Genomic DNA, 12,208 nt, shown 5'->3' on the forward strand with positions numbered 1-12,208 from the left:
GATGATGTATTTGGAAATTTGGGTGTTGAGCAACTAAGCAATACAGTGATACGTAAAGAAGAGGTGCTCAAAAGGTAAGCAGCACTTCAGGTAGAGGAGTCACCATCTCCTCACAGCATGCATCCTAGATTGCTGAGAGAGCTAAGGAAGCAAATCTCTGAGCCATTGACAGAATCCTGTAGGCCTTTCTGAACACATGATCAGTCTTGGGAACTTGCAGGTGTGATGGTGTTTAGGAAAGGGGCAAAGGATATCCCAGGAAACTACACACCTGTCAACTTGATGTCAATTGGGGCACACTGGTGTAGGCTATAATTTTGGATAAGGTAAATATATATTTAGAGAAAAATAAGTTATGACTAGACAATCAGCATGGCTTTGTCAAGCACAGTTCATGTCTGACAAATTTGATTGAATGACAAAGGCAGTGGATGAGGGTAATGCTGTGGGCATTGTATACTTGTTCTTTTTGAAGCATTTGATACAGTGCTACATGATAGGTTGATTTGCAAATTAGAAATCTTTGGGATTGATGGCTCCTTGGCAGTATGAATGAGAAGTTAGCTAAAACATAAGATTTTTATAAACAATTTGGAGATGGTATGAGGGCAAAATCTCAATTTGCAGATGATGCTAAGCTAAGGAGAATAGTGAGTTGTGAGAGTGATGCTGAGCAGCTTCAGAGGGATATTGACAAGTTGGCCAAATGGGCAGAAACTTGGCAGACGAATTCCAATGCAGAGAAATGTGACAAAATCCATTTTGATAGAAGAAACATGGAGAAACCATAGATGCTCAATGGTGCAACTTTGGGGGGAGTACAGTAAGCGAAGGGAACTCAGGGTTCATGTGTATAATTCTCTGAAGGTGGCCAGGCAAGTTGAAACAGTTGTTAAGAAGGCTTATAGGATTCTTGGGGTTTATAAAAAGAGATATAGAGTATAAAAGCAAGGAAGTGATGCTACACCTTTTATTAATCAAAAGTTAGACCACATTTGGAGTATTGTGTTCAATTCGGGATACCTTATTTAAGGAAGGGTGTTAAATCCTTCGAGAGAGTGGAAACCAGATTTTCTAGAATGATGCCAGGAATGAGAGATTTTAAATATAGGGAAAGGTTAGAGGAATTGGATTTATTCTCCTTGGAGCAGAGAAGATTAAGTGGTGACCTCATTGAGGTGTTCAAAATTATGAACAATTTTTTGACGGGGTAAAGAAGGATATTCTATTTCCACTAGTTAATCTGTCTGTAGCTGTTTCAGGTTTGTCAGCAAGAGAGCTGGGAGTAAGACTAGGAGAAACTTCACAGTGTTGTTAGTATTTGAAATGCACTGCCTGAGGGATTGATGAACGTGGATTACATTTAAAAAAAGAAGAGCTGGATAAATATTTGAGACTGATGAATTTAGAGGGCTATGGAGATAGGGTTGGAGAATGGTACTAGCTACGTAGCTCTTTTGGGACCAGTAAAGACATGATGGGTCGAGTGGCCCCTTTCTGTACTGTAGGATTCTAATATGTGGTGGATCCAACTAGGGATCAGGATACTTTGGACCCGGTAATGACAGTTTAATGAAATATGTCAGTGTAAAAGTTTACAGAAGAAACTGTGACCATAACATGATGGAGTTTAGCATTCAGTTGACACAGAGAAAGTTGTGTATGAAGCAACAATGCTACATTTAAATAAAGAGAAAGAGGACAAAGTTGGCTAGTGTGGACTGGGAAAGGAGGTTAGCAGAAAAGACTGTTGATGAACAACAGCAGATGTTTAAGAAAATAGCTCATGGCCCACAACAAAGATATGCCAAAGTGAGGAAGAAGGATTCTACGAAAGGAATAAATCAAATGTGGTGAACTAAGTGAGTAGGGAGAACATCAAATTGAAAGAAAGTATATGCAATACAGCAGAGAATGGCATTAAGCACAGAGTTGGGAAAGTTTTAAAAACACATTAAAAAAGTAAAGTGGGAGCAATTAAACTTAGAGAATAGAAACATAGAAATTAGGTACAGGAGTCGGCCATTTAAGCTTTCAAGCCTGCTTCACCATTCAATATGATCAACCCATTCAATTCCCCTTTTCCCATTTTCTCCCCATATCGCCTGATACCCTTAGCCCTAAGAACTAGATCTAACTCCCTTTTAAAAACATTCAATGCTTTGGCCTCCGTAGAGATCCACATGAGGGCCGCTCGGTTGGAGATGTTGCTAAACCAGCAATTTATATCAAAAAACAAGGATTGTAAGAGCTTCTTAAAACAGTTAAGAAGAAAGAAAAAGGTCAAATGAACATAGACCCCTTAGAGAGTGACGTGTGAAATAATCTTCCTCTGGATGCTCCAGTTTCCTCCCACAGTCCAAAGATGTGCAGGCTAGGTGGCTTAGCCATGCTAAGTTGCCCATAATATCCAGGGATGTACAGGCTAAGTGGGTTGCCCATGGGAAATGCAGAGTTGCAGGGGGATTGGTCTGGATGGGATGCTCGTCTGTGGGTCACTGTGGATTTGCATGGCTGAATGGCCTGCTCCCACACTATAGGGATTCTATAATGCTATGATACTGCATATTCCAAGAATTCTTTGATTCTGTGAAAGTCGCAGAGGATCGGAAAACTGCCAATGTGACAACTTTATTTGAAACGGGAAGAAGACAAAAAACAGATAACTTAGGCTGGTTAGTTGAACATCCGTTATTGGGAAATTGTAAAGGTATAATAGTAGAGCATTTAGAAACATACAATATAACAATGGTTTCAGGAAGGGGAAATCATGTCTGACACATGCTGTAGAATTCTTTCATGAGCTAGCAAACAGGAGAGATAATGGGGAACCAGTCATTGTAATATATTTGGATTTCTAGGAGGCATTGGATGAGCCAGTGCACGTGGACTCATCTCATTAAATAGCCCTATGGTGTTAGCGGTGGTTTATTAGTATGGATAGAAAACTGACTAACTTAATAAAAGGCAGAGAGTTTGAATAAGGTTCATTTTCAGGATGGTAGCTTGTAACTACTGGAATGCCACTTGGGCATAAAAATCAAAAGAACTGTGGATGCTGTAAATCAGAAACAAAAACAAAGTTGCTGGAAATGCTCAGCAGGTCTGGCAGCATCTGTGGAGCGAAATCGGAGTTAACGTTTCAGGTCTGGTGACCCTTCCTCAAAACTGATGGGTAGCTAGGAAAATGTTGGTTTATATGAGAAAATAGGGTGGGGTGAGGTTAAGGACCAAATGATATGTGGGGATAAAACCCAAAGAGAGAGAAGACAGTTGGACAGATAAAGGAGTGGATAACGATCTGGTTCGCTGTATTCTGGCGTATTAACCTCTAGATTGCAGAGGCTGAGTGCCAGCTTTTAGATACCTCCTCCTATCTTCCTCTGGACCAACCCCAGCATGACGCTTCAGGCCATTGTATCAACTACAGTCACTAGAGGATTACATGCAGGCAAGGAAGGAGCTCAAAAATGGTCTGAGGAGAGCCAGGAGGGGGCACGAGAAAGGCTTGGCAGAAGGAATCCGGGAAAACACAAAGGCATTTTACACTTACGTGAGGAATAAGAGAATGGTCAAAGAAAGAGTAGGGCCGATCAGGGATAGCATAGGGAACTTGTGTGTGGAGCCTGAGGAGGTAGGGGAAGCCCTAAATGAGTTTTTTGCTTCTGTCTTTACGAAAGAAACCAACTTTGTAGTGAATGAAACCTTTGAAGAGCAGGTGTGCATGCTGGAATGGATAGAGATAGACGAAGCTGATGTGCTGAAAATTTTGTCAAACATTAAGATTGACAAGTCGCCAGGCCCGGATCAGATTTGTCCTCGGCTGCTTTGGGAAGCGAGAAATGCAATTGCTTCGCCACTTGCGGAGATCTTTGCATCCTCGCTCTCCACTGGAGTCGTACCTGAGGACTGGAGAGAGGCAAATGTAATTCCTCTCTTCAAGAAAGGAAATAGGGAAATCCCCGGCAATTATAGACCGGTAAGTCTCACGTCTGTCGTCTGCAAGGTGTTAGAAAGGATTCTGAGGGATAAGATTTATGACCATCTGGAAGAGCATGGCTTGATCAAATACAGTCAACACGGCTTTGTGAGGGGTAGGTCATGCCTTACAAACCTTATCGAGTTTTTTGAGGATGTGACTAGAAAAGTTGATGAGGGTCGAGCTGTGGATGTGGTGTATATGGACTTCAGTAAGGCATTTGATAAGGTTCCCCATGGTAGGCTCATTCAGAAGGTCAGGAGGAATGGGATACAGGGGAACTTAGCTGCTTGGGTACAGAATTGGCTGGCCAACAGAAGACAGCAAGTGGTAGTAGAAGGAAAATATTCTGCCTGGAAGTCAGTGGTGAGTGGAGTTCCACAGGGCTCTGTCCTTGGGCCTCTACTGTTTGTAATTTTTATTAATGACTTGGACGAGGGAATTGAAGGATGGGTCAGCAAGTTTGCAGACGACACAAAGGTCGGAGGTGTCGTTGACAGTGTAGAGGGCTGTTGTAGGCTGCAGCGGGACATTGACAGGATGCAGAGATGGGCTGAGAGGTGGCAGATGGAGTTCAACATGGATAAATGCGAGGTGATGCATTTTGGAAGGTCGAATTTGAAAGCTGAGTACAGGATTAAGGATAGGATTCTTGGCAGCGTGGAGGAACAGAGGGATCTTGGTGTGCAGATACATAGATCCCTTAAAATGGCCACCCAAGTGGACAGGGTTGTTAAGAAAGCATATGGTGTTTTGGCTTTCATTAACAAGGGGATTGAGTTTAAGAGTCGTGAGATCTTGTTGCAGCTCTATAAAACTTTGGTTAGACCGCACTTGGAATACTGCGTCCAGTTCTGGGCGCCCTATTATAGGAAAGATGTGGATGCTTTGGAGAGGGTTCAGAGGAGGTTTACCAGGATGCTGCCTGGACTGGAGGGCTTATCTTATGAAGAGAGGTTGACTGAGCTCGGTCTCTTTTCATTGGAGAAAAGGAGGAGGAGAGGGGACCTAATTGAGGTATACAAGATAATGAGAGGCATAGATAGAGTTGATAGCCAGAGACTATTTCCCAGGGCAGAAATGGCTAGCACGAGGGGTCATAGTTTTAAGCTGGTTGGTGGAAAGTATAGAGGGGATGTCAGAGGCAGGTTCTTTATGCAGAGAGTTGTGAGAGCATGGAATGCGTTGCCAGCAGCAGTTGTGGAAGCAAGGTCATTGGGGTCATTTAAGAGACTGCTGGACATGTATATGGTCACAGAAATTTGAGGGTGCATACATGAGGATCAATGGTCGGCACAACCTTGTGGGCTGAAGGGCCTGTTCTGTGCTGTATTGTTCTATGTTCTATGTAACCTCATTTCAAGTGGTGAGCTCCCCACTACTGCCTCCAAGCTGACAGTCCCTGGCCCCGCACAGCTCCTCTCGACAATCTGCAAGCAGGACTGCCCGGGCAGGCCCATTGTTTCAGCCAGCTCCTGCCCCGCAGAACTCATCTCTTCCTGCCTTGAGTTGGTCTTTTCTCCCCTGGTCCAGAACTTGCCCTCTCACGTTTGCAATTCCTCTGATGCCTTACACCAGTTTCAGAACTTTCAGTTTGCAGGCTCTAGCTGCCTCCTTGTTCCCACAGATATACAGTCCCATTGCACATCCACCCTGGACCAGGATAGTCTCGGGGCTCTTTGCTTCTTCTTGGAGCAAAGGCCTGAACTGTCTCCATCCATCAACATCCTCCTCTGCTTGGCTGAGCTGGCCCTCATCCTGAACAACTTCTCTTTTCACTTCTTTCAGTTTCTTCAGGTCAGAAAATGGCCATGGGTATCCACATGGGCCCCAGTTATGCCTGTGTCTTCGTGGGATATGTGGAACATTTCTTCTTCCAGTCCTATTCTGGCCCCCACATACAATTCTTTCAATGATGTATCAGTGATATCATCAGCGCTGCTTCCCTCTCTCATCTGGAATTGGAAAAGTTCATCGATTTTGCTTCCCGCTCACACTTTCACCTGGGGTCTATCTCTGACTCCTGCCTTCCCTTCCTCGACATTTCTATTTCCATTTCTGGGAATAGATTGGCCACTAATATCCACTATAAACCCACCAACTCCCACAGCAACCTAGACTATACATCCTCACACCCCACTTCCTGTAAAGACTTCCATCCCATTCTCCCAGTTCCTCCGTCTCCGTCACATATGTTCCGATGAGGTCAACTTCATAAAAGGAGCCTCCGAAATGCCCACCTCCTTCGTAAACTGAGGATTCACCAGCGCCGTTGTGGACAAGGCCCTCAACCTTGTGTAACCCATCTCCCGCACTTCTGGTCTCACCCCCTCTCTTCCCTCCCACAACAGCAATAGGGTTCCCCTTGTCCTTGCCTACCATCCCACCAACATCCACATCCAAAAGATCATCAGATGCCATTTCTGCCACTTCCAGTGAGATGCCACCACCAGCACTCCCACAGCCCCATGGCACCTTCCCCTGTAACCGGCGAAGGTGCCAACACCGGCCCATTTACCTCCTCCCTCCCCAGTATCCAAGGGCCCAAACATACCTTCCAGGTGAAGCAACACTTCACCTGCATTTCCCAGAATCTAGTCTACTGCATTCGCTGCTCACACCGTGGTCTCCTCTACACTGGGGAAACAAGGTGTAGACTGGATGACTGCTTTGCAGAACATCTCTGTCTGATCACAAAAAAGACCCTGAGCTTCCAATTGCCTGCCACTTTAACACACCACCCAGTTCCCTGGCCAACATCTCTGCCTCAGGCTTGCTGCAGTGTCGCAACGAAGCTCAGTGCAATCTGGAAGAACCACACCTCATTTTCCGCTGGAGGACCCTACAGCCCTCCAGACTCCATATCAAACTCAATAGTTTGAGGGCCTGAACTCTCTCATGCCCTCACCACCCCATACCCAATCCACGCACCAGGCCTTGTTATCATATAAACAAAACCAGGGAGAACTGTGGATGCTGTAAATCAGGAGCAAAAACAAAGTTGCTGGAAAAGCTCAGCAGGTCTGGCAGCATCTGTGAAGGAAAAAGCAGAGTTAACATTTCGGGTCCAGTGACCCTTCCTGAGTATGGCTTACCACATTGTCTGCCATTACACACTATTTATTGTTAGTCACTAACGGTCTCTATTAACATCTTTTCACTGTCTGAGCCAGATCATTATGTACTTCTTTGTCAGTCAACTGTCTTCTCTCACTTGGCCTCTACCTCCACCTGTCATTTACTCCTTACCCGCTCCACCCTATCTTCTGCATATAAACCAATATTTTCCTATCTACCATCAATTCTGAGGAAGGATCTCCAGCCCTGAAACATTAATTCTGATTTCTCTTCACAGATGCTGAGCTTTGCCAGTAATTTCTGTGAACAGTTTTGGTCCCCTTATTCGATGAAAAATATACAATCCAGGAAAGATTCACTGGGTTTATCTTGGGCATAGAGCAATGGCTATGTGAGGAGATTGCAGTTTTGAAGAATGAGAAGTGATCTTACTGAAGCATACTAGATTCTTAGGAGTATGATAAAACAGATGCTGAGAGACTGTGTGTGTGTGTGTGTGTGTGTGTGTGTGTGTGTGTGTGTGAGAGAGAGACAGGACCAGAGCACAGATCTATCAAAGTCGAGAGGGCTGTCATGTTTCATTTGGGGTATTCAAGGCTGTGATAGATTTTTAATTGGTAAGGGAATCAAGGATCATGTAAAAAGAAGAGGCAGGAAAGTGGAGATGAGGATTATCAGATGTGCCTTAATCTCATTGAATGGTGGAGCAGTCTTGATAGGCCAAATGATCAATAATTTTGCTCTTATATCTTAGCATCCTGGTCCCTCCTTTCAAAATAAGACAGCTTCTTCACGCATAGGACTGAGATTTAAATTGTACGAATCAGAATCTGTCTCAACTTGTTCCAGACAAATTTAAATTTCTGTAATCCAACATGGGATTATCAAAAAATACAGCAAAGCCTGAAATCTAATTCAAAAACTAATTTACTTGAAAATGCTATACATTTATTTAACCCCATTTCTATGACTGTCAAACCTGATGATGTTTGTTTCTTAAACCTGTGTCTTTAAAAAGAGCAAACAAAGTCTGCCAGATATTTGTTGTCAGTTCTATGTAATGTAATTATGTGATTTTTTTATATTCGGATATATTTATATATATTAATGATACATTTAATGTTTTCTATCAATTTTCTAACATTGTTCTGTGAGTCTGTGCTAAAATGCCTCTTGCACAAACAGAAATGTAATATGTGCATCCCGTGGTGGTCTGTTAATAAGACTCAATTTCTATGCCATAGCAAACTGCTCTATTTTGGGAAAGTAAAGACTGATGAAAACAGTATCTATTCAATTGCATGTAATAGAGCAACAGTGGCCAAAAATACAGCAAAGCTGATGGATTAGGTTATTCTTCCTGCAAACCAAAAATAATGCTAAGGCCCTTAATTTTAGATGGAGAACAATTAATCTGAAAGATTTTTCAAGGTTGAAAAAATACACTTTGTTTTTAGACAAAAATATATGATGTTCCAGATAATATATTATTTTCGATAACTTCAGTGCAAATGAGATCGCTGAAACTGTTGAAAACATTGATGTGAAATTTTTTTCAAGGCATGTCAATAGTTTTATCACTTTCCAGCTGCATGAATGTTTATTAAGCATGAATTTTTGCTACCTCTAAAAATATTGCCAACCATCGTTTGAGAGAAAGAAGTTACATTAGCTAAGAATTTGAATGTGAAAGTGACACTGTCTGATAAATTAATTCTTAAACTCCCAAAACAGCAGGGAAGAAAGAAGTTCACAAAGATCACGATGTTCCAAAACCTGTGACTTCATCACCCAAAAGGCATGTCACACCTGCCAGCAAGCTTCACCCAGCAGGTAAGGAATGTTTGTGTATCACTTAAGTAGTGTAACATATTCTTAGAAAAAAAAGGACTAACAGGAAGTGTAGCAGACTTGTGTCTGACATAACCTCTTATACTGATACTAGATGTTTAGCTGTAAAAACATTCTATTAACATTGGCATGTGCCTAATAGTTACAGTATCTTATTTTTTCATATTTTATTGTAGAGCAAATTACTCATTGCCAGGAAAGATGGATTAAAAATAATCACTAAATGTTTCTCATGGTAAAAATAAGTTTACATTTTTCTCTTCATCCATTTACCTTTTTTTTAGCCCTGCAGCTGTCGAATTATCAGTATTATGATGTTTTCTGACTCTAACGCATCCCACATCTCATTAAAATACTGCCAGTTTCAAAAGCTTGAATCTCTCCCAGGCGATCATCTAATTACAATTTTTTATCTTGTAGCTTCTCACTATTGGAGTGTCAGTGACATTCTGTGGGGAGATTACAGGTTAGCACAGCCACTGAGTATTCTGCCAACTGCCTGTGTTGCCTCTAAACAAAGTTAGAACTCATTGGGAAAGAGAGCTTATCCTCATCATTAGAAATAGTTGCAGATACTCAAGTGGTTTGTTAAAGCGCCAGCATTTTGCATCTTACTCAGGGTCAAGAATTCATGATCAGGAAGCTTGAAACAATTGGGTCATTGTCTCTAGCCAAAGAACTACTGAAGCTTTGCCTGTGAAAAGAAAGACTTGCATTTATTTGGCATTAGACTTCTCATACAGCCAATGAGATACCTTTGAAATATAATCGTCCATGTAAAATACCTAACGCTGCAGCTACTCTCTGCACAGCAAAATCCCGCATAAAGCAATACGATAATGACCGGATAACCTGTGACTTCTTTTGTGTGATGTGAGCTCACGGATAGACGTTGGCCAGGACACCAAGAGCTCCCCTGCTCTTCTCCAAAGTGGCTTTATGGAATTTTTAATATGCCCTCAAACAGGCAGATAGAGACTTGGTTAATACCTCATTTAAAAGACAACATCTCCGCAGTGCAGCACACCCTCAGCCCTAACTTTATAACAGCTTTAACTTCAGTGGTCAAACCCTGAATAAGGATTTGAACCTCGAGATTTAAAGGCATAAGTGCTATTAAAAGTAAGTTTATTCATTCTATATGCTGTATAATCGTTGCTACAAGCTATCTACATAGTCCCACTTCATAATAAGACGCTGCAAAACCATCACATTGGACATTCAATAGACAAATATCTTTTCATCACAAACTTGATCTTGTCTTCCAATGATAGTTTAGAAAAACCCCAGTTGGACTATTTTATCAGAACAAACCTGTTCATGTCTTCTTTTCAAAGCACATTGACAGCAGGTTCATTTATTTCACCAGAGTTAGGGAGCACCTTTGTACCACTCCTCTGATCACCCAACAGAGAACAGGAAAAATATGTAGAAGCATTTTGCTAAAGAACATCTCTAAACCACCTCAAGAATGACATGGGTTGAGAGCTGTTCAATTTCTTGACAGTAGCATGATGAAAGAAATGTGGGAGAATTGAGTGCTTAGTTAAAGTGAATAGCATGTATATTCTTTGGGTAAATTTATACAACATACATGGGAGAAAGAAGCAAAGAGAATGGAATCAGGTGAAGTAGGGTTGTGTAGCAAAACCCCACCCTGGACGTCTCTGGCCAAATGACCTATTTATTTCCCAGAAATACTGTGCTTTGCTAGGATAAAACTGTAGAAAGCAATGAACACTGTAAACACGTCTAAAAAATAGTTCTAACACAAAATGTCAACTCTTCTTACAATACCTTTCTTAGCACCATCTGCTTGATCATTGTATGGATACTTCCTGTGTTTTCGATCTCTGCAGAGTTTTCAATGTAACTTAGCTGCTGTGATATACATTCAAAGGCTCAAATTTAAGTTAACAGCTTCAAAGTCTATGCTTGAACATTGAGAGCTTTTTTATTGTTTAATGTACATATTGTTAAATATGATAGCTATATCAGACAATTTGATTCAACGTTTGATCTAAAAGTTGCTTTAAATTGGCAAGTAATGGTCCCTCCCAGGAGTTTGATAAATGAGCATACCAGTCTCCCCACGTAGTTCTGTAAAAACAAAAGGTTGTTATTTCAAAGAGTTGGCACATTCTTGCATTACAATGGAAATTTTGAATTGCTTGACTATGTTGCATAGAAATTAAAACCATTATCTATTGTTGTTTTGCCAAGGATGAAGTCATGATGCTTTACAAAGTTAGTACTACATTTAGCTGGAGTTAAACTGTTACTTATTGAGGAGCTATGTGGGAGGCATTTCAACATGACCTTTAACAGAAATGTGCATAAAAAACTTGAATTTATAATAGGAAGAATAAAAAAAATTGTAAATAAATATATTGTTGTAAATGAGTCTGTTATTTAGATGACCCTGATATATATTACAACAAATTCAGCAAAAGAAATATTCTCAATTAGCACTGCTACAAAGCGAGTTCATGTTCTGGTCTGAATATTATTCAATGTGTAGTAAGGAAGGTTAAAATTGACCACAGTCATCTGAATAGGTTTGCACCATAATGTCAATGCTACTTCTACATAAGAGATGAAGAAGCAGATTTAGAGGTGTGGAAAGTAGAAACAGAAGAAAGTTCCATTACCAACTTTCTTGGTTAGTGCACCACATTAGAGTTCAGAATGTAGCTGTTATTACAGAGTTTACGTGGGATAGAGCCTGATTTTTTTTCTGCCTGCAGTGGCTTCAAGCATAAATGATAAGCAAACAAATCAGTAAGCAACCAAGATGTTTGTGTTGTGGATATCCAGGAGTGCTTTGGGATCTAGCTTTACCTTCCTTGTTAATTAAATTTTCACAGTTTTCCAGGTTTGGTTTCCTTAAATGATAATGGCAGCTCTTTAGGTCAACCATTTCAAACTATAAGGGAACTTATTATATGCTGGTCAGATCAGCTGCCATTCTGCAGTCCAGCAAAATATCACAGATATACGGCCTGGTCCCTCAAGGACCACACTTGTATTTTGTTTTCATTAGATTCCAATGTTTGACAAAAAGCAAAAGCATTAAATATGCATGGCATAGCAAATATTTAATACTTACTGCCTGGACCTGAGACATGAAGAATAGACACTGGATTTTACAGGATACCTCACCAATGAAAGAGTTCATCGTAAGCCTGCCACTATAAAAACAGTTGCCCTGCAACTATATTTTAACGTGAATGGACCCAATGAGAGACCTCATCTGCAGAGAAGTCCCACCAATCAGACTGGTCAGCAACTCTGTATCCC

The 12,208-nt window shown here is 41.3% G+C and overlaps 1 protein-coding gene across 7 annotated transcripts in view; it reads left to right on the top strand.

The window, feature by feature from the left end:
* LOC125453689 (microtubule-associated tumor suppressor candidate 2-like) overlaps window positions 1-12,208 on the top strand; it is a 403,189-nt gene that overhangs the window by 297,487 nt on the left and 93,494 nt on the right. For all 7 annotated transcript variants that reach the window (XM_059646692.1, XM_059646691.1, XM_059646695.1 and 4 more), the window contains one exon: window positions 8,792-8,890. In XM_059646692.1, the coding sequence (XP_059502675.1) occupies window positions 8,792-8,890 (99 nt within the window). The remainder of the gene's footprint in view (window positions 1-8,791; window positions 8,891-12,208) is intronic.

This window comes from Stegostoma tigrinum, chromosome 6, assembly GCF_030684315.1.
Source record: "Stegostoma tigrinum isolate sSteTig4 chromosome 6, sSteTig4.hap1, whole genome shotgun sequence".
Taxonomy (NCBI): Eukaryota; Metazoa; Chordata; class Chondrichthyes; order Orectolobiformes; family Stegostomatidae; genus Stegostoma; species Stegostoma tigrinum.